This window comes from Acinonyx jubatus, chromosome E4, assembly GCF_027475565.1.
Source record: "Acinonyx jubatus isolate Ajub_Pintada_27869175 chromosome E4, VMU_Ajub_asm_v1.0, whole genome shotgun sequence".
In the NCBI taxonomy this organism is placed as follows: domain Eukaryota; kingdom Metazoa; phylum Chordata; class Mammalia; order Carnivora; family Felidae; genus Acinonyx; species Acinonyx jubatus.
Window position 1 is genome coordinate 24,102,700 of NC_069395.1, and position 20,623 is coordinate 24,123,322.

Sequence of the window (20,623 nt, forward strand, 5' to 3'; positions counted from 1 at the left end):
AATTAATCTTATGACTATTATTCTAAATTATTGTTCAGTTATATTGTTTATATCTGTTTTGATCAATTCTTTAGCTGTCAATTCTTCCTGGAATTTTTTTTGAGGAGAATTCTTCTGGTTCATCATTTTGGCTAGTTTTCTGTCCCTTATGAGTTTTAAAAGCTTGTTATGTGCCCTGCACCTGCGAGCGCTACTATATTAAAGAGGGGCCAGTGTCCAGGGCCTGGGCTTTCAGAAGATGTTTTTTTTGGAGAACATTACTTGCTCTCTGTTGTTGTGACTTTGGTTACTTTATCTCCCTATTCCTAGTGGTGTTTTGGACCCTCTACCAGGTGTGCCTTGATTTGTTCGTTGACGTAGCCCTGGAAAGGAAAACAAGCAAAAAACAAACAGAAAACAAAACAAACAAACAAAAAAAAACCCAAAAATGAAAAAACAGAAACACCAGCTACAAGTAAATAACAGGGTGGAGGTGGTGCTGATGCAAGAGGCCTTATCCCATACAAAGAGAGAAGTGACAGGGGCAGGGAAAAAGGAAAGAAAATAAAAATTGACCAGACAGAGAAACTACATGGCTTAATCCAGAGAGAGAGAAAGGAAAATAAAGAAGGAGGCAGGGAAAAAGAAAAGAAAAGAAAAGAAGAGAAAAGAAAATTGTCCAGACAGAGAAACTATATGCCTTAATCCAGAGTGAGAAAGGAAAATAAAGAAGTATAGAACATGTATCAAGAGAATAGATTAAATGTATCTGCTTAAGCAAACCAACAACCAGAGGAACCAGACTAGAGGAGGGAAGAGATAAGAAGGAGAAAGGGAAGGAAGAATATATCTATATAATAAAAATTGTCTGGGGAATTAAATCAAGCAATGCAACAGCCTTGGTCTGAAGGAGGGGCCGTTGGGTTCATCCACGTGAGTCCTGCTCTGGTAGATAGGCAGTTACCAGGAGCAGAGGGGTGTGGTTTGGTGTGGGTGGATCCTACCTCCCCTATGGGTCCGCTATCCCCTACCGGAAGCCCCACTCCCCTACCGGAAGCCCCTTTCCCCTACCGGAAGCCCCACCTTGTTGGTGATGGAGAGAAAAATGGTGCCACCCCAGTCTCTCCTCCATGGACCAGGTTTCCCAAACCACTCTTTTCAAGCAGTCTTCACTGTGCCTCTGGCGCAAATGAGGTGGTTTGTCCTGGTCCCCCCCATGCCCATGCCTCCCTGGTGCTTATATCTTTAAGGTTCCCACTCCCTCCGCCCTGGTTTGGGGGAAAGTGCTGCTCCTTTGAGTGGATATATACCTTCTTCCCACAGCACTCCAGGGAGTGGGTTGCTTTCTCCCACTGGGGAGTGGGCCTCTGAACTAGTTACCGAGCCCAGGGCTGGCTCCCCTCCTCCCCAGGTACACAAATAGGATGACTGGTCTGGCCCCAGGCTGGAGGAAGCCCCTGAGTTCGAGATTGGATCATTCTATGTCTCACTCTGTGGTTTTCCTCTTATCCAGATAGAGTCCTATGCATCCGCAGCCTCTCTTTCTCTTCCCTTTGTCTCTCTGCAGAAGGGGATCCCTCCCCTCTGTTCATTTTCTCTCTCCCAGTTTGCAATCATGCACCTATGGCCCGTCAGGTTGTCACGGTTGGTCCCTGGAAGCATCTCTGTCACTTTGCCATGGACTCTTGGAGTTCAAGGTCCTTTGGCCTCAACACTGCTTTGTTTTAGAGATGAGAGAACTTCAGATCCCCCTACTTCTCCACCTTGTTGGACCCTCTCCCTCGGAATCAAGTGTCCCACTCTTGATTTTGGTTCAGGGCATGATCTCACGGTTCATGAGATTGAGCCCTGCATCAGGCTCTGCACTGACAATGGGGAACCTGCTTAGGATTCTCTTTCTCCCTCTCTCTCTGCCCATCTCTCTCTCTCTTTCTCTCTCCCTCTCTCTCTCAAAACAAATAAACTTAAAAAAATTATTCATCTCATATACTTACAAAAAGAACACACAAGTTTTAAAAAAAGGAAAGATAGAAATTTTAAAAAAAGAAAGAGAAAGAAAAGAGAGAAAGAAAGGAAGGGAAAAAGTAAGAGGGAGGGGAGAAAAGACAGAAGGAAAGAAGGAAGGGAGAGAGGAAGGAAGTGTATATGCTTCTAATTTTCTCTGAAATGGAGTTCCTGGACATTCAGAATGTATCAAAGTTAATATTGCATATAAATACACATTAGCTCACCACTCTGTTATTTTTGGTTTTCAGGTATCAGATGCTAGGTAGCATCAATTTCCGTGAGTGTGAATCTGATGGATGGACCAATGATGTTCCTATATGTGAAGGTATATGTAAAATTGTTAACAAATACATTCAAATATTTAAAAGAACTAAGACTTTTTTGAGATATCTACATTAAAATAATGCTTAAAGTTTGTAATTACATATTTTTGATTCAGTATTTTTGTGGCTTCTAATATAGAATGGATATTTAAGCTTTTTATTACTATGTTATTTTGTGTTTTATTGACCAAATGTGAATGCAGTTTCATCTGATCTAATGTATTCAAAGTATTAGAGATTAGGAAATCTAAAACCTATTTTCCTTTCCTTTTGGATTCTAAACACTAGAAATAGCACAAGAATCAGAATTTCAGCTTTACTAATGAATACATACTCAATCAATATCCACCCAAATGCAGAGATTGTCAATAACATCTGAAATGGAGACCAGATTCAGTTATCTCTCCCCTCTTGCATGGCAAAGGAGGTTTTCCTGTGGTCTTAGTCTTACTGAAAAGAGGCAGGAAGTAAGGAAGAGCTCTACTTTTCTTACTGATCCATAAAACCAAGAGTCAGAATGAGAAAAATGTAGATCCTGTTTCTAAATTTTGGGAGAGTAATGCCAATCTCTCTAGTCATCATGGAAATAGATGAGTCAGAGTAGTCTTTCTTAGTTCCATGGTGAGAAGTAAATAGAGAGGGAGAGAGAGGGGGAAGGAGGGAGGGAATGAGGAAAAGGGGGAGGGAGGCAGGACCAGGAGGATGAAGGAGGAGGAGGAGGAGGAGGGCGAGTGGGAATGTGATCACTCAAAAGTCCCATTACCTAAAGAAGAGAACTTATGGAAATGAGAGGAAAGATCTAAATGTTTTAAGGAACATCTACACTGAAATCACCTGAGGTGCTTGTTTAAAGCTGAAATTTTGGGTTACTAAAAACCTATTAAGTCAGTATCTCAGGTAATAGCGCAGGGAGATAGCCATAGAATTTCCATCTTAATGAGCATCCTGGATGATTCTACTCTAAAATAAAGTTTAAATGCCATAACCTACAAGGTATTGGAAAATATTAAGTAAAATCAAAAGGAATACTCAGATTATTTTGAGCACTGATGTGGGAGAGGAAGGAAAATTAAGGACTGTTTATCTATTGAAAGAAATAGAATCAGAAAGTTTGCATTTATACCTTTTAGGAATACAGTGTTATATTATCCTAGGGCTTAAGTGAAAAATTTCATCTAATTATCTCAAGCTTTATATTTTTCAAGTACTTAAGGAACATTTATTTGTTACTATAAAAATGTAAACTGACATTCAAAGAAATAATTTTTTCTTTGTCCGCTCTCATAGAAAATAATCAGAGATAAGCTTATTGATTTTTTTTAAGTTATAAGCCTTTATATCCAACAAACAGGTTTATCAAATGCTTCTTTAAAAAAATTAAGTAATTCCCCCAATCTTTCTTTGTTAATGACTTTATACCTGTATGTGTATATATACATATTTTTCATAATAAAGTTGTCAAATTCTATTAGGAAAAGTTATATTTATTTTTTTCAGTTGTTAAGTGTTTACCAGTGACACATCCAGAGAATGGGAGATTGACCAGTAGCGCATTGGAACTAGACAAGGAATATACTTTTGGACAAGTAGTACGGTTTGTGTGCAATTCAGGCTTCATGCTTGTTGGGCCTGCAGAAATACATTGCTCAACGAATGGTGTTTGGAGTGGAGAAAGCCCAAAATGTGTGGGTAAGATACATTTACTGTTCATGGGATCGGACAGTTTTAGTTTTTCTCATGAAAATTTGCACTTTTAAATATTATGCATAGAATAATACTAATTATACTAATAACATTAAAACTAACATTTATTGGGCACTTACTATTTGTCAGTAATTAATCTAAGTTCTTTACATTCCATTTTACCTTCAAAATGACTGTGATTTATGCACTGTTTTCACCTCTATTTTATAACTGAGGACATTGTGGGGCAAAAAACTTACATCTCATGACCAAGGTTATGATGGCATAACGGTGGAGTTAAGATTCAAACCTAGGTTATCTGAAACCAAATTCCATGGTCTTATCCATAATTAAATTGTAATGGGCTTTCATGCTCAAATAGAATACTAACCATTTCTGCTGTAAGATTTAATATTGGCCTACAGAACAGGTTTTCTTTGAATTTGTAAGATCAAAAAGTCATTATTTATTTCTACTGATATATCATTATAACATTCTGTTCTTGAATAACACTTCTAGAATGGGGTCCTATTTTATATTTGCACTGTAGAGAAATATTGTGGAACTAAACTGAATTCACTAAATAACTTTCTGCCTGTTAAAAAAAAATTCTATAGTAAACTGCAAGTCAAGATTTCTTTAGTTATAGGGGCGCCTGGGTGGCTCAGTCGGTTAAGCGTCCGACTTCGGCTCAGGTCATGATCTCACGGTCCGTGAGTTCGAGCCCCGCGTCGGGCTCTGTGCTGACAGCTCAGAGCCTGGAACCTGCTTCCGATTCTGTGTCTCCCTCTCTCTCTGACCTTCCCCTGTTCATGGTCTGTCTCTCTCTGTCTCAAAAATAAATAAACATTAAAACAATTTAAAAAAAAAAGATTTCTTTAGTTATAATACTGCTAACCAGTGCATCATGACCAGTATGGTGATCAGGCTTTTGTAATGAAACATTATGGTCAGTCTACTTCATTTTACCAATACTTGTTTGGCAGATATAGCTGCCATTTTTTTTTTAATATTTTTTCTAAAATTCACACTTTCTTAGTTTAGTCTATCCTGTAATGAGATGCAGGGAAAAGCATTTGTGTTCTTAAAAATTCTCTCTAACAATATTAGTTCTTCAAGTCAGTAATGGCAATCATATTTCTATTCAGCACAGCAAATACTGTATACCCCAGAGGCTCACAGATGGGGTTTCCTCCTTAAAACTAAATTTCTGAGCACCTGGGTGGCTCAGTCAGTTGAACATCAGACTCCTGATATTAGCTGAGGTTGTGATCTCCCAGTCATGAGATCCAGCCTGGCATCCAGCTCCACGCTCAGAGTGGAGCCTGCTTGGGATCCTCTCTCTCCCTCTGTCTTTGCCCCTCCCCAACTCACGCGCTCTCTCTCTCTCTCTCTCTCTCACTGTCTCTCTCAAACTCTCTCTCTCAAAATAAATAAAATTTGAAAAAAACCTAAATTTCTGTGCTTAGTAAAACCTTACTGGAATAACTAATGCATAAGATACATTTTGAAGAAAGAATGAGACTTTTTCCAACGAAGTTGAGGAGGGGAAAAGTATATCAGTCGGGAGAAGTTCAGGGAGAGGAAGGTACAAATGCAGTGAGGCTTCCAGGAGCCTGAAGCTCCCCTGTTCCATGTCTTCGAGGCCGTTGTGTAGGACGCAAGTAGGGGTAGGTCAGTGATGGCTTGAAGATAGGCCAGTGCAAGGTTCTAAGGTGCTCCATATCATGCTGAAGAATTTGGCTTTTATTCAGACTGAATTGGGAATCGATGGAGGATTTCAGTGGAATCCTTCCACGGAGCGATGAAGGGACAAGAAAAACAGTCATTAAGTTACAAACAGGAAAATAGATTACAGAGGTGCGAGAATAGCATCTGGGAAATTAGTTATTGTTGCCATAATCCCAGAGGGAAATGTTTGAGAGAAGATGGGGGCAAATATGATGGCCAGTTTTGGGGTTTTCTTGACAGAAAATTTTGATGGATGGTAAAGCCACAAAAACAGAAGATGTAATTCATAGATATAATGACAATAGGTTAAATTAACTTCTTTGACAAAGTGTTATGCCAATTATGACTCTATTATCGATAACTAGAAAATACATAATTTTTACAAGTCATTCGGTGAAAATATTTATCACAATAATCCTATATATCTATACCCAATTATATATATATATATATATAGTTGGTATCATTACTGGCCACTATTTACTTGAAGAGGACTAATTTATCTTCAAAGCAAATAAAATAAGCAACATAATTTTTATTTATTTATTTATTTTTGATAGAAAGAGAGAGAGAGAAGGCATGAGTAAGGGAGGGACAGAGAAAGAAAGAGAAAGAATCCCAAGAAGGTTCTACACTGCCAGCAGGAAGCCACAGACAGGGTACGTACGATCCCAGGAACCATGAGATCATAACCTGAGCCAAAATCAAGAGCCAGTTACTTAAGCAACTGAGCCACCCAGGCACCCCTAGCAACAGAAGTTTAATCAGAATTTTACCTTATTTCAAAAACCAAATTAAAAACAACAGATAAACTATTCAAGCATCCATGTCAAAATAGAAGTTTTGTTTCGTTGTCTGATTTGCCTAAAGGAAACAAAACTTGTATCTTTAACTATGTCTTAGACATGGCTCTTTAATATATAACAAACATTTTGGAATTTAATCCCTTATATTTAGAAATTTCCTGCCAAAAGCCAGAAATCGCAAATGGAAATGCTGCATCTCTGAAGAAAACTTACAAGGAAAATGAACGATTTCAGTATACATGTCACCAGGGTTATGAATACAGTAGTAAAGGAGATGCCATATGCACTGCATCGGGATGGACTCCAACCCCTTCATGTAAAGGTAATGTTATATTTCTTTTCTATATATTTTATCAATTCTTTTCATTCATATATTCCTTACAGTGAAGCAGTTTATTTTTTCTCACAATGGAGCGTTAATGTTGACAAGAACCAACTCATAAATACGATATACTTAACGTTTTATGTGTGCAAAAATTAATTTTGGTATAATTCCCTCGTTCTGAAGATAGACATAAAAGGAACAGAAAAGCTCAATAGCTCATTAAGTAGTTGGTCTGCGGTCAAAAATCAAGTCTAGAGCAGAGCCAGGGCAATAATAGGCTTCCCAGGCATGATTACTTCTCAGACAGATTGCTCTTGTAAAGCCGAGCAGTTAGCTTTGCAAACAAAGTAAATGAGATGAATACCATATGAGGGAACCCTCAATTAACAATGGAATTAAGTGGAAATAACTAGAGATTTCACTAAGCACAGGCGTAATATGAATCAATAGTGATGATGATGCAGGGGGGTGGGAGGGGGCACCCACCAAACTCTTTTAGGCTTCCTAATGGGGGATATTGTGCAGATGTAGAATCCACGTCAACTGTGCTTCGTGCCCACCAAAAGTTATGTCTGTAATATTGTGTTCTACTTAGCCTACCTCATTTCAAAAGAGAGAGTTTCAAACTATCGTGGTCCAGATGCAAAACTGTAAAAGGTTGAGTTTAAGACATCATATCATTAGAAGAATAGCAAGAAGGTACAGCTATTACATGTCGCACAGTAACAACTGTGTTGAGCTGTTTGGAAACATTTATGGAAAAGGGTGCGTTAACTTCGGATGCAGGCTGCAGCAGCGAGTGAAACAAGTTACAAGTGCTATCCTACATGAAATCAGAGGTCAAGTGCCTTTCTAAAAGGGTGACTTTTATAGATATGGTCATATTGTGGCCCAGGGTAGGTGGGGAGATGGTGAGAAGAGTTGAACTCTTAAGAGCTCTCTGAACTTTTAATCATAGGATTCATAATTCCATGCGTAAACCTTGTTTAATGATCCTCTCTTACAAAAACTAGAGTTAGATTTTGAATGATTTTGTTCTTATTTTAAAAAATTTTTTGGTTGAGGGCACCTGGGTGGCTCAGTCGGTTAAACGTCTGACTTCAGGTCATGATCTTGCAGTTCATGAGTTTGAGCCCTGTGTCGGGCTCTGTGCTGACAGCTCAGAGCCTGGAGCCTGCTTTACGTTCTGTGTCTCCCTCTCTCTCTTTCTGCCCTTCCCCCACTCACACTCTGTCTCTCTCAAAAATAAACATTTACAGGGGCGCCTGGGTGGCTCAGTCGGTTAAGCGTCCGACTTCAGCTCAGGTCACGATCTCACGGTCCGTGAGTTCAAGCCCCGCGTCGGGCTCTGGGCTGATGGCTCAGAGCCTGGAGCCTGCTTCCGATTCTGTGTCTCCCTCTCTCTCTGCCCCTCCCCCGTTCATGCTCTGTCTCTCTCTGTCTCAAAAATAAAATAAACGTTACAAAAAAAATTTTTTTTAAATAAACATTTACAAATTTTTTTTTTAAATTTTTTGAACTTTTTTTTTAAAAGTAAGCTCCATACCCTACCTGGGGCTTGAACTTACAACCCTGAGATCAAGAGTCACATGCTCTACTGACTCAGCCAGCCAGGCACCCCAACCCCCCGAAAGAAATTTGGGGTTGAGTCCACAAGTAGCTCCTTGGAAAATATATCTTCCTACAACTGAGTGACCTCCACTTTCAGGCATTGTTAAGAAAATATTTTACAAAGAGGTTAGTGAAGAGAAGACAGTGATCACCCACATTAGATCTGTGATCAGCGGATCATGTATGGAGTCCAGCTGTTTGGCTTCATGGCATTTGTGGCTCCTACTCAAAGAAAGTGGGTGCACAGGTCCTCTGGCATTAACTTCTGCCGTATGTTTTACTTCCAGAGCCTGACTTAAATATTTAGAGAGCTAAATTATCCATCCAGTCGTCAAAATATAACTTATAAACCCCTTACTTTATATCAGGCCTTTGTCCTGTATAAACATTAGAATAAATCACTCCAGGTTTCAGTGAACATTAGAATAAATCATCATTCCAGGTTTCAATGAAATTTACTTACTTCCAAGTAAGACGTCAGGATCTGAATTCAGTTTTACTTTGACATAGGACTCAGGATAGCCTGACTGCTCCATAGAAGTTGTCTAGTTAGTTCTTTTTCTTGGTCACATAGCTACCTGCTTAAAGCTGTTGCTGAGCACATATTTGTTTTAATGTGGGAAATCTGTTTTTCCCATATGTGTTGCTACAATTCCTAGGCTTACTTGAAACTTGACCCATCTACACCACACCCATGCACGTGCGCGCGCACACACACACACACACACACACACACACAGTAAAGATCCCACATTTGTAACACATTTTCTTTTTAGAATTTGTTTTTCATTTTCTTAGTCAATTGTATAACTCAAAAACTCAAGACAGGATGCCTTAGAATCCTCCTTTCTTTGGGGAGAGAGATGCCAGGATTGAGGTGCTCTAAGATTGGATACTCTCACAAAACAGTTTACTAAACATCAACACATATAAAGAGAGGTTCACCCCAAATTAAATAAGCATGCACTCTCTGTTACAACACTGGTTCATTACCTGGATACAGAGAAGTCTTTTATTAAAAGGAACTCCAGGGTCACCTTGTTGGCTCAGTCAGTTAAGGATACCGTTCTTAATTTCAGCTCAGGTCATGATCTCACAGTTTGGTTCTAGAGTTTGAGCACTGCATCAGGCTCTTCACTGACACCATGGAGCCTGCTTGGGATTCTCTCCCTCCCTCTCTCTCTGCCACGCCCTCGTGCGTGCACTCCCTCTCTCTCAAAATAAATAAATAAACATTTAAAAATAAGTTTAAAAGTAGAAGGTACTCTACATTGTACCTTAGCTAGTATATCACAAATGCTTCTCCTTATTTTCCTAGGACAATAGAAGGATCTACTTGCCGGTAATGATGAATTCCAAATCTATAGATCTTGCTTTCTCCAAATCTATAATAAATTTGGAACTAAAATAAAATTAAAATAAAATAACCTAGGATAAAATATTTAAAATTTTTTCCATCCGGTTTATGATTTTATGTGTCAGGTTTTTTTTTTTTTTTAATGTTATTTACTTTGAGAGAGAGAGAGAGAGAGAAAGCGCGCATGACTGGGAGTAGGGGCAGAGAGAAAGGAAAGAGAGAATCCCCAGCAGGCTTCACACTGTCAGCATGGAGCCCACTGTGGGGCTCAATCTCACGAGCCATGAGATCATGACCTGAGCTGAAATAAAGTGTTGAACACTTAACTGACTGAGCCACCCAGGCGCCCTTCAGGGGTTCTGTTTGAAGGTGATTTGTCAAAACTTTGGTCTCTTCATCTAATAGGAACCAGTCTCTGACAGCAAATCATTTATAGGAATAATTAAAAGTACCAAGACCTGCTAAATAAAAGCCACCTTTGCTCCAAATCCATCTGTTCTCCGTACAAGTCAGATTTTCTGATGATGAACAACATAGAGTGCTAGCATTAAATTATTGTTCTTATCTCAAATGCTTACTGGTGGTATCTAACAGTAGGAAAAAATGTGACCCCACACATGCAGACATTCTCCAGTACTGTTTTAGATAGAGGTACTTGCCCTGGCAATGTTTTACTAGCATCATTTATTTTAATGGAAATTATGAAAGTAGGGAATTACAATTTATTAAGTGATTTATGTCCACTGCTCAAGAGTAATCACCTGAAGATCTTATTTCTTAATTATTTGACAAAATCCTCCCAATATTTTTTGTTGGCCTCTTAATAAAACTCTTGTTTTTTATATCTTGTAGCTTTTGAATTCAAAATTAAGTTAAGCCACAGTATGAAGTAAAAATCAGGATATAATAAACTGCACTGCAATACGTCTATGAAAATATGATAGAGCAGAATAAAGTGAGGAGAAAAAATAAAAGTAAATAAGCACATTTAAGGCTCATCTGAGGGTTTTAAATTAAAATCAGGCACTGTAGAGATATTATACTTAAAATTTGTGTTAGGTACTCACATAGTTAATCCTCTCTACTATAATCATTGCTAAAAAGTATATTATCATGTTTGGAATAGAGACTTATTAAAGCTTATTCTGGAGGAATGAAGTACAAATTTAAGACCAATTAAGACTTTGATAATACCTCTAGGAGTTGGATGTACACAGTGGAAGCATGGTATGAAGAGTAGGAGGTATATAAGCAATAATTATAAGATTATAGAATGTGTTGTGTGAATGAATATTGAAATGAAGGGGAAGAACGTAGGTAGGATAAATTTCCAGGCTCCTGTCATGAGGTTTTTGTGTCACAAACTAAAATGTTGAACACAGGAGGAAAGCATATATTGAGAAAAAGTTGATTTAGTTTGGCATGTAGTTAGTTGAATGTGCCTTTGAATTACTCACATGGACCTGTCTAATGTGAAGCTTCCGTTGGATATATGGATTTGGATCTCACTGAAGAGTTATTAGCGTAATGATGATAGCTTTTTATCATTGAAGTGTCTTGATTCACAGAGAGATTGTGAAGAAGCAAACAACAAAATCAAGGACAAATACTCATGTAGAACCAACTGTAAAGTATAGCTATTCATTCATACAATACTTGTTGGGTTTTCAGGCAAGATATTTCTGAGGTGGTGATAAGAGTCAGCAGGAAGATCTAGAGGAGCATCACTCAAGAAATAAGGAATAAAAAGTGCAAGTGATATGAATAAGCCTGGCATGTGTGAACATCAGACAGAAGGCTATTGTGTTGGTAGTATAGAGAGTAAGTGGGACCTTGGTAGGAGATGAGATCTGAGAAGTAGACAGGGCCTAAAATTAAGTAGAGCAGAGGAAGGAGGGCAACTAGAAATAAAAGAAAATAATACCGTTCAGACAAAATTAAAGAGTAGTAGGAAGACATAAGAATGTAAGGCATTGGAGAATGTCGAGAAGTCAGTGATCAACAGTGTCAAATATTACAGAGGGTTTTTATCTATTTAATTCAATAAATAATTAAGGAGCCCATGGTCTATAGTACCAGGCACTGTGATATGTGCAATACAGAGTTTTTGCATTTGGAAATTAGAGGACATTGGTGACTTTTGTCTGAGTACCACCAGCCTGTTGGGGATGTCAGAAGCCAGAGATAGCAGTAGATTGAAGAATAAATGGGAGGTTGAAAACTGGAGATACTAATTGTAAGATGATATTTGAAGGATCCTTGTTGTGAAGGAGAGGAGAAGGTAGTACATCAACTACCTTGAACAAAGGGTTGAGAGAAGGAGTTTAAAATTAGAGAAGCTTGCATATCCATTTAAGAGAGAATTGTAGACAAAAAGAGAGAGGGAAGGAATAAACAATGGTTTATTCTGTGGGAGATGCTCTACAGGAGATTAAAGTTTTGAAAAGCTAACATGAATATGAAAAAAACACCTTATCATCAGAGTAAGGGAAAGGCTAAAGTTTAAAACAGATATAGCCAAAGTTAAAAGCATGTTATAAAGAAATCTAGGGAATCCACAGTTTGTGGTCTGAATTGTTTTTTGTGAATGCAAGAATTTATTTGTCAATGAAGGAGCTATTGTGTTAGATGGCTTTTGAAGAAAATAAGGAATCATGAGTCACTTACTTTGGGAAATGGAATAGGAAGTAATTTGGGAGAATATAAATGATTTTCTGGCAATGCTGAATGTCAACATGGCACCAATATAAATGGTTATATAACATTTCAACAATAGTTTAAAGCTATGATATTTTATTAGAAAAGGAGTATTGCCAAATCAAAACCACAGTGAGATACCACCTCACACCTGTCAGAATGGCTAACATAAACAACTCAGGAGACAACAGATGTTGGCCAGGATGTGGAGAGAGAGGATCTCTTTTGCACTGCTGGTGGGAATGCAAACTGGTGCAGCCACTCTGGAAACAATATGGAGGTTCCTCAAAAAATTAAAAATAGAACTACCCTACAACCCAGCAATTGCACTACTAGGTATTTTATCCAAGGGATATAGGTATGCTGTTGTGAAGGGACACACGCACCCCAATAGCAGCACTATCAACAATAGACAAAGTATGGAAAGAGCCCAAATGTCCATCGATGGATGAATGGATAAAGATGTGGTATATGTATACAATGGAATATTGCTCTGCAATCAAAAAGAATGAAATCTTACCATTTGCAACTACGTAGATGGAACTAGAGGGTATTATGCTAAGCAAAATTAGTCACTCAGAGAAAGACAAATATCGTATGACTTCACTCATGTAAGGACTTTAAGACACAGAACAGATGAACACAAGGGAAGGGAAGCAAAAATAATATAAAAACAAGGAGGGGAACAAAACTTAAGAGACTCTTAAATATGGAGAACAGAGGGTTACTGGAGGGGTTGTGGGAGGGGGAATGGGCTAAATGGGTAAGGGGCATTAAGGAATCTACTCCTGAAATCATTGTTGCACTATGTGCTAACTAATTTGGATGTAAAGTAAAAAATAAAATTTAAATTTAAAAAAAGAAAAAGAAAAGGAGTATTGCAAACTGATCCATTGGTGAGGTACAGAAAAGTTGATGGAAAGAACTGAGAAAGAGCTTTATGAATTAAGATAAAGTAGGTCATGGGAGAGCACATTATAGTTTGAAAATCAAATCCAGGCTGTGCCCTTTGTGTAAACAAAGTTTTATTGGAATACAGCCATGTTCATTTGTCTATGTATCTTTTAGGACTATGTTCATGCTGAGTAGTTGGGACAGAGACCTTTTATCTTTACATAAAATAGGTTTTCTCCAAACCCTGGACTAGGTTATTCTATTACAGTAAGAAAAATGTATCCCAAGATTGCAATAGCCTAATAAATTAAAGTTTATTTCCTATTTATGCTCACTTCCAATGTAGGTCTGAAGGGACTCTGCTCATTATATTAGCTGTAAGAATTAAGGGATATAGACATCACCTCTCCATGACTTTCCTTCATCCCTGCAGCTGTGGAAATAACATAAAAATTCACACAATGGCTTTTAAAATTTCCTCCCTAAAAGGAAACATGTTAGTTTACATTCATTTCCTTGTCCTATGCAAATCACAGGGCCATGTCTCCTTCAAATGTGCAGGGATATGCACTCCTATTAAGTGTCTGGAAGGAAGAGACTCAGGCCATTTGTAAATAGTCCCTATGACAACCACAGATGCCAAGGAAGTTGAAGAATAGTTGGAAAGAAGAGTTAAAGTGATTTGTCGTGAGTTTATTGCCACATATGGAATATTATGATGTATGTTATGGCTTTAGGGAAAGAGGATTCAAGAGTCCAGGGGTGCACAAATACAGCAGATAAGAGATAGAGTACTGGGACATGAGTGATATGGTGGGAAGGATATAAGACTATCCTCATTTTAATCCCAATTTTTGCTGTGGTAGGGACAAAAAAAATAATATCCACTTTCTATATTTTTATGTACTTGATTATTTTAATGGGTAGTGGTTTCAACATTATCCACATGTCCTTTTTTCTCCAGAATTCTTATGTCCTTCTCCTAATATTCAAAATGGTGACTACACGCCCCAAAGCATCAGATACAGAAGTGGAGATGAAATCACATATAATTGTAAACCTGGCTTTTATCCTTCAAACCGAGAAAAAATGGCAACATGTACTAAAACTGTCTGGGTACCTCAGCCAAGATGTGGTAAGTTCCCTACATATCTTGACCTACTTCTTAATTCTGAAATTACTGTCTCTTAAACTACAGCAACAAAAATGGGGACACAATAAATCCAAATCTTTGCCTTACGGTGTGTGTAAAGCAGGGGCTACAGAGACATTCCTTTCAAAGTAGACAATTTTAAGCATGGTCTAAATCACATTTTTGAAAATTAAAAACTATTTTATGCTATTTGATGTTTAATATGTGTGTATGAATATAAGTTTCTCTAACTAATGTAATTCTAATATCTGAACTAAACCATTTTGTTTGCATTTTCCTGCCTGTGATGGTGACCAGCTTTTCATGTGTTTGTTAGCCATATGGATGTCTTCTTTGGAAAAATGTCTTTTCATGTCTTCTGCCCACTTCCTAACTGGATTATTTGGTTTTTGTGCATTAAGTTTGGTAATTTCTTTATCGATTTTTTCCAAAGAAGAGATCCAGATGGCTAACAGACATAGGAAAGGATAGATGTTCAACATTACTGATCATCAGAGAAATACAAGTCAAAACTATGGTAAGGTGTCACCTCTCGCTTGTCAGAATGGCTAAAACTAACAACATGGGAAACAACAGATGTTGGTGAGGCTGTGGAGAAAGGGTAACCCTCTTATGTTGCTGGTGGGAATGCAAACTGGTAGAGCCATTCTGGAAAACAATATAAAAGTTCCTCAAAAAGTTAAAAATAGAGCTATCCCACGGTCTAGCAATTGCACTACTAGGTATTTGCCCAAAGGATAAAGAAAATACTGATTCAAAGGGATACATGCACCCCAATTTTTAGAGCAGCATTATCAACAATTGCCAAAGTATGAAAGGAGCCCAATGTCCATCAACTGTTGAATGAATAATGAACATGTCATATATATTTACAGTGGAATATTACCCAGCCACCAAAAGGAATGAACTCTTGCCATTTGCAATGATATAGATGGAGCTAGGATGTATTATGTTAAGTGAAATAAGTCAGTCAGAGAAAGACAAATACCATAATTTCACTCATATGTGGAATTTAAGAAATGAAACAGATGAACATGGGAGGGAAATAGAGAAAGGCAAACCAAGAAACAGACTCTTAACTATAGAGAAAAAACTGAGGTTTGCTGAAGGGGAGGTAGGTGGGTGGGGGGTATAGTTAAATAAGTGATGGATATTGAAGACAGCACATGTTGTGATGAGCATTGGGTGTTGTATGTAAGTGAGGAATCACTAAATTCTACTCCTGAAACTAATATTACACTATGTGTGAACAAACTGGAATTTAAATTAAAACTTGAAACAAGTAAACAAATAAGTAAATAAATTAATAAATTTTAGGTTCACAGCCAAATTGACAGGATGGTACAGAAACTTGCTATATACTCACTGCAGCCACACATGCATCCCTTCCCTATTTATCAACAGCCCCCCAAATGGTATGTTTTCACATTGATGAAACTGCATTCATCCATCATAATTACCCAAAGTCAGTAGTCTACCTTAGAGTTGACTCCTGATGTACATTCTATAGGTTTAGACAAATGTCCATCTTTATGGTATCATACAGACCTTTTCACTGCCCTAAAAATCCTCTGTGCTCCACCTTTTGATTCCTCCCCTTGCTCAGTCTCTGCAAACAGAATGTCATATAGTGGGTCTCATTTCAGATTTTTTTTTATACTGAGAAATATGCATTTATGATTCCTCCAAGTCTTTTCATGATATGAGAGGTCATTTCTTCTGGCTGTAAATGATACTCCATTGCCTGGATATATCACGGTTTCTTCATTAGATTCATATACTGGTGGACATCTTGGTTGTTTCTACGTTTTACCAATTATGAATAAAGCTGGCATAATCAAATAAATAATAAATAAATAAAACATTTGGTAAGGCTAGTGTCATTGAACACCTAATATATTAGTTCTTTATTTCTGTGTAACAGATTTCCCCCAAAACATATTGGCTTCAAACCACACACCTTTATCTTCTCAGAGTTTCTATGGGTCAGGAATTTGGGAGTGGCTTAGCTAGCTAGTTCTGAGCCAGGCACTTCTTGTGTTGCAGTCAGGATGTTGACCTAGGCTGCAGTCACCTAATGGCTTGGTGGGGCCGGAGGATCTGCCTCCAAGACAGCTGACTCATAAGGCTTTTGGCAGGAAGCTTCAGTAACTTACCACATGGGAATCTCCATAGGCTTCACGAATGGCAGCTAACTTTCTCCAGAGCTCATGATCTGATAGAGAGAGCGGCAGAAGCTTCCATACCATTTACAAACTAGTCACACACTGTCACTTTAGCCATATCTAGACTTTAGAAGTGGGTCTCTAAGTCCTGCATACTCAAAGGGAGGAGAATTAGGCTCCTCTTTTTGAAGGGAGAAAAAGACACTGTAGAATTTTCCAAAACCATCCATGTAACAAAATTCCATTCAATTCGACAGAGTACTGTCTTTTTTCCTGGGGAATGTTTCCTCTACTCTTTTCCAGGTATTTTTTGTCTCTGTAGTTCTATCCCTTTCCTTTACATACCACATTTGGTTGTACAGGTGTACTGCACTTACACTGGATAATATATGAATACATTATGATACAAAAAGTAGGTCAGTGGCCTCCATATTAATTCTAGGGATAACTCCAAAATGAATTTTCAAATCAAAAGACCCTATCAACATGAAACAGACCTTAATGTGTAAAACAATTACAATAAAAATACTGAATGATTGAATGATTGAGATATAATCGACATATAACATTATATTAGTTTCAAATGTGCAACATGATTTGATACTTTTATATATTGTAGAATGACTTCAAACACAATTGTAGTTAAATCTATCACCACATCGTTAACATGTTTTTTCTTGTGGAAGCACCTTTAAGATCTACTCTTAGCAACTTTCAAATATACAATGCAGTATTAATAACTGTAGTCACCATGCTGTCTGTACCTTACATCCCCATCATTTTATTATTTTATTACTGGTAGTTTGTACCTTTCGACCTCCCTTGACCCATTTCTCCTGCCCTTCAGGCCCTGCCTCTGGCAACTCCCACTCTGTTCTCTTTATCTAAGAGTTTGGTATTTTTTGATTCCAAATATAGCTCATGTAGTATTTGTCTTTCTCTGTCTGATTTATTTCACTTAGCATGGTGCCCTCCAAGTCCATCCATGTCATCACAAATGGCAACATTTCCTTCTTTTATTGGCTGAATACTAATCCTAGTTTCTTATGCACTCATCCAGTAATGGACACTTAGATTGCTTCCACAGGTTGACTATTGTAATAATGCTGCAGTGAATATGGGGCACATATGTCCTTTTCAGTTAGTTTTTTCCTTTCCTTCAGATAAATACCCAGAAGTGGGATTGTTGGATCATATGGTAGTTCTGTTAATTATTTGAGAAACCTCCATGCCGTTTTCATAGTGGCTGCACCAATCTACATTCCCATTAACAGGGCAGAAATGCTCCCTTTTCTCCATATCCTCACTAACATTTTTTTTTCTTTTTGATGAAGCCATGTAAACAAGTATCAAGTAATATCTTATTGTGGTTTTGATTTTCATTTCTCTGATGATAAGTTGAGCATCTTTTCATGTGCCTTTTGGTCATCTGTGTTTCTTCTCTAGAAACAATGTCTGTCCAGATCGTCTGCCCATGTGTTATTCAGATTGGGCCTTTAGTTATTGTTGTTACTGAATTATATGAGTTTTTAAAATATATTTTGGATGTTTCCCCTTATCAGATATATGATTTGCAAATATTTCCTCCTACTCATTAGGCTAGTCATCAGTTTGTGGATGGTTTCCTTTATTGTGCAGAAGTAGTTGGTTTAATGCAGTCCCACTTGTTTAGTTTTGCTTGGGTTGCCTTTGCTTTTGGTGTGAATTCTACAAAATAATTGCCAAGATCAATGTCAAGGAACTTATCCCCTATGTTTTCTTCCTGGAGTTTTATGTTTTCAGGTCTTTCGTCTATTTTGTGTTAGTTTTCGTGTATGTTGTAGATAGTGTTCCAGATTCATTCTTTTGTATGTGGCTGTCCAGTTTCCACAACACCACTTATTGAAGAGACTGTCCTCTCCTCACTGCATATTCTTGATTCTTTGTCATAAACTATCTGGCCTTAAATGTATGAGTTTATTTCTAGGCTCTCTGTTCTGTTCTGTTGAGCTGTGTGTCATCTTGGATGCTAATACCGTACTGTTTTGATTACTCTAATTCTGTAATATAGTTTGAAACCTCGAAGCATGATGCCTCTAGCTTTGTTCTTCTTTCTCAGGATTCCTTTGACGATTTGGATTCTTTTGTGATTACATATAAATTTTAGGATTGTTTGTTCTATTTCTGTGAAAAATGCCTTCAGAATTTTGATACGAATTGCATTGAATCTCTAGATTACTTTAGGTGGTATGAACATTTTAACAGTAACTCTTCCAATTCATGAACATGGACTGTCTTTCATTTATTTGTGTCTTTGATTTATTTCTTCATTTTCTAGTGTTTTCAGGGTACAAACCTTTCACCTTCTTGGATAGATTTATTCCTAGACATTTTATTTGTTTTGATGCTATTGTAAAGGGGATTATTTTCTTAATTTCTTTTTTTATAGTTTATTATTAGTGTATAGAAACACACCAGATTTTTGTGCATTGATTTTGTATCCTGAAACTTTACTGATTTCATTTATTTTTTTTTGTTTTTTTTTAATATATGAAGTTTATTGTCAAATTGGTTTCCATACAACACCCAGTGCTCATCCCAAAAGGTGCCCTCCTCAATACCCATCACCCACCCTCCCCTCCCTCCCACCCCCCATCAACCCTCAGTTTGTTCTCAGTTTTTAAGAGTCTCTTATGCTTTGGCTCTCTTCCACTTTAACCTCTTTTTTTTTCCTTCCCCTCCCCCATGGGTTTCTCTTAAGTTTCTCAGGATCCACATAAGAGTGAAACCATAAGGTATCTGTCTTTCTCTGTATGACTTATTTCACTTAGCATCACACTCTCCAGTTCCATCCACGTTGCTACAAAGGGCCATATTTCATTCTTTCTCATGGCCACGTAGTACTCCATTGTGTATATAAACCACAATTTCTTTATCCATTCATCAGTTGATGGACATTTAGGCTCTTTCCATAATTTGGCTATTGTTGAAAGTGCTGCTATAAACATTGGGGTGCAAGTGCACCTATGCATCAGTACTCCTGTATCCCTTGGGTAAATTCCTAGCAGTGCTACTGCTGGGTCATAGGGTAGGTCTATTTTTAATTTTTTGAGGAACCTCCACACTGTTTTCCAGAGTGGCTGCACCAATTTGCATTCCCACCAACAGTGCAAGAGGGTTTCCGTTTCTCCACATCCTCTCCAGCATCTGTAGTCTCCTGATTTGTTCATTTTGGTCAGAGACTGGCGTGAGGTGATATCTGAGTGTGGTTTTGATTTGTATTTCCCTGATGAGGAGCGACGTTGAGCATCTTTTCATGTGCCTGTTGGCCATCTGGATGTCTTCTTTAGAGAGGTGTCTATTCATGTTTTCTGCCCATTTCTTCACTGGGTTATTTGTTTTTCAGGTGTGGAGTTTGGTGAGCTCTTTATAGATTTTGGATACGAGCCCTTTGTCCGATATGTCATTTGCAAATATCTTTTCCCATTCCGTTGGTTGCCCTTTAGTTTTGTTGGTTGTTTCCTTTGCTATGCAGAAGCTTTTTATCTTCATGAGGTCCCAGTAATTCATTTTTGCTTTTAATTCCCTTGCCTTTGGGGATATGTCAAGTAAGAGATTGCTATGGCTGAGGTCAGAGAGGTCTTTTCCTGCTTTCTCCTCTAGGGTTTTGATGGTTTCCTGTCTCACATTCAGGTCCTTTATCCATTTTGAGTTTATTTTTGTGAATGGTGTGAGAAAGTGGTCTAGTTTCATCCTTCTGCATGTTGCCGTCCACTTCTCCCAGCACCATTTGTTAAAGAGACTGTCTTTTTTCCATTGGATATTCTTTCCTGCTTGGTTAAAGATTAGTTGGCCATATGTTTGTGGGTCTAACTCTGGGGTTTCTATTCTATTCCATTGGTCTATGTGTCTG

General features: G+C 37.9%; 1 protein-coding gene across 3 annotated transcripts in view; it reads left to right on the plus strand.

Moving 5' to 3' along the window:
* Positions 1–20,623, plus strand: part of CFH (complement factor H) — a 224,954-nt gene that overhangs the window by 27,325 nt on the left and 177,006 nt on the right. For all 3 annotated transcript variants that reach the window (XM_053209182.1, XM_027074893.2, XM_027074897.2), the window contains exons 4-7: positions 2,235–2,311; positions 3,807–3,998; positions 6,681–6,851; positions 14,378–14,548. In XM_053209182.1, the coding sequence (XP_053065157.1) occupies positions 2,235–2,311; positions 3,807–3,998; positions 6,681–6,851; positions 14,378–14,548 (611 nt within the window). The remainder of the gene's footprint in view (positions 1–2,234; positions 2,312–3,806; positions 3,999–6,680; positions 6,852–14,377; positions 14,549–20,623) is intronic.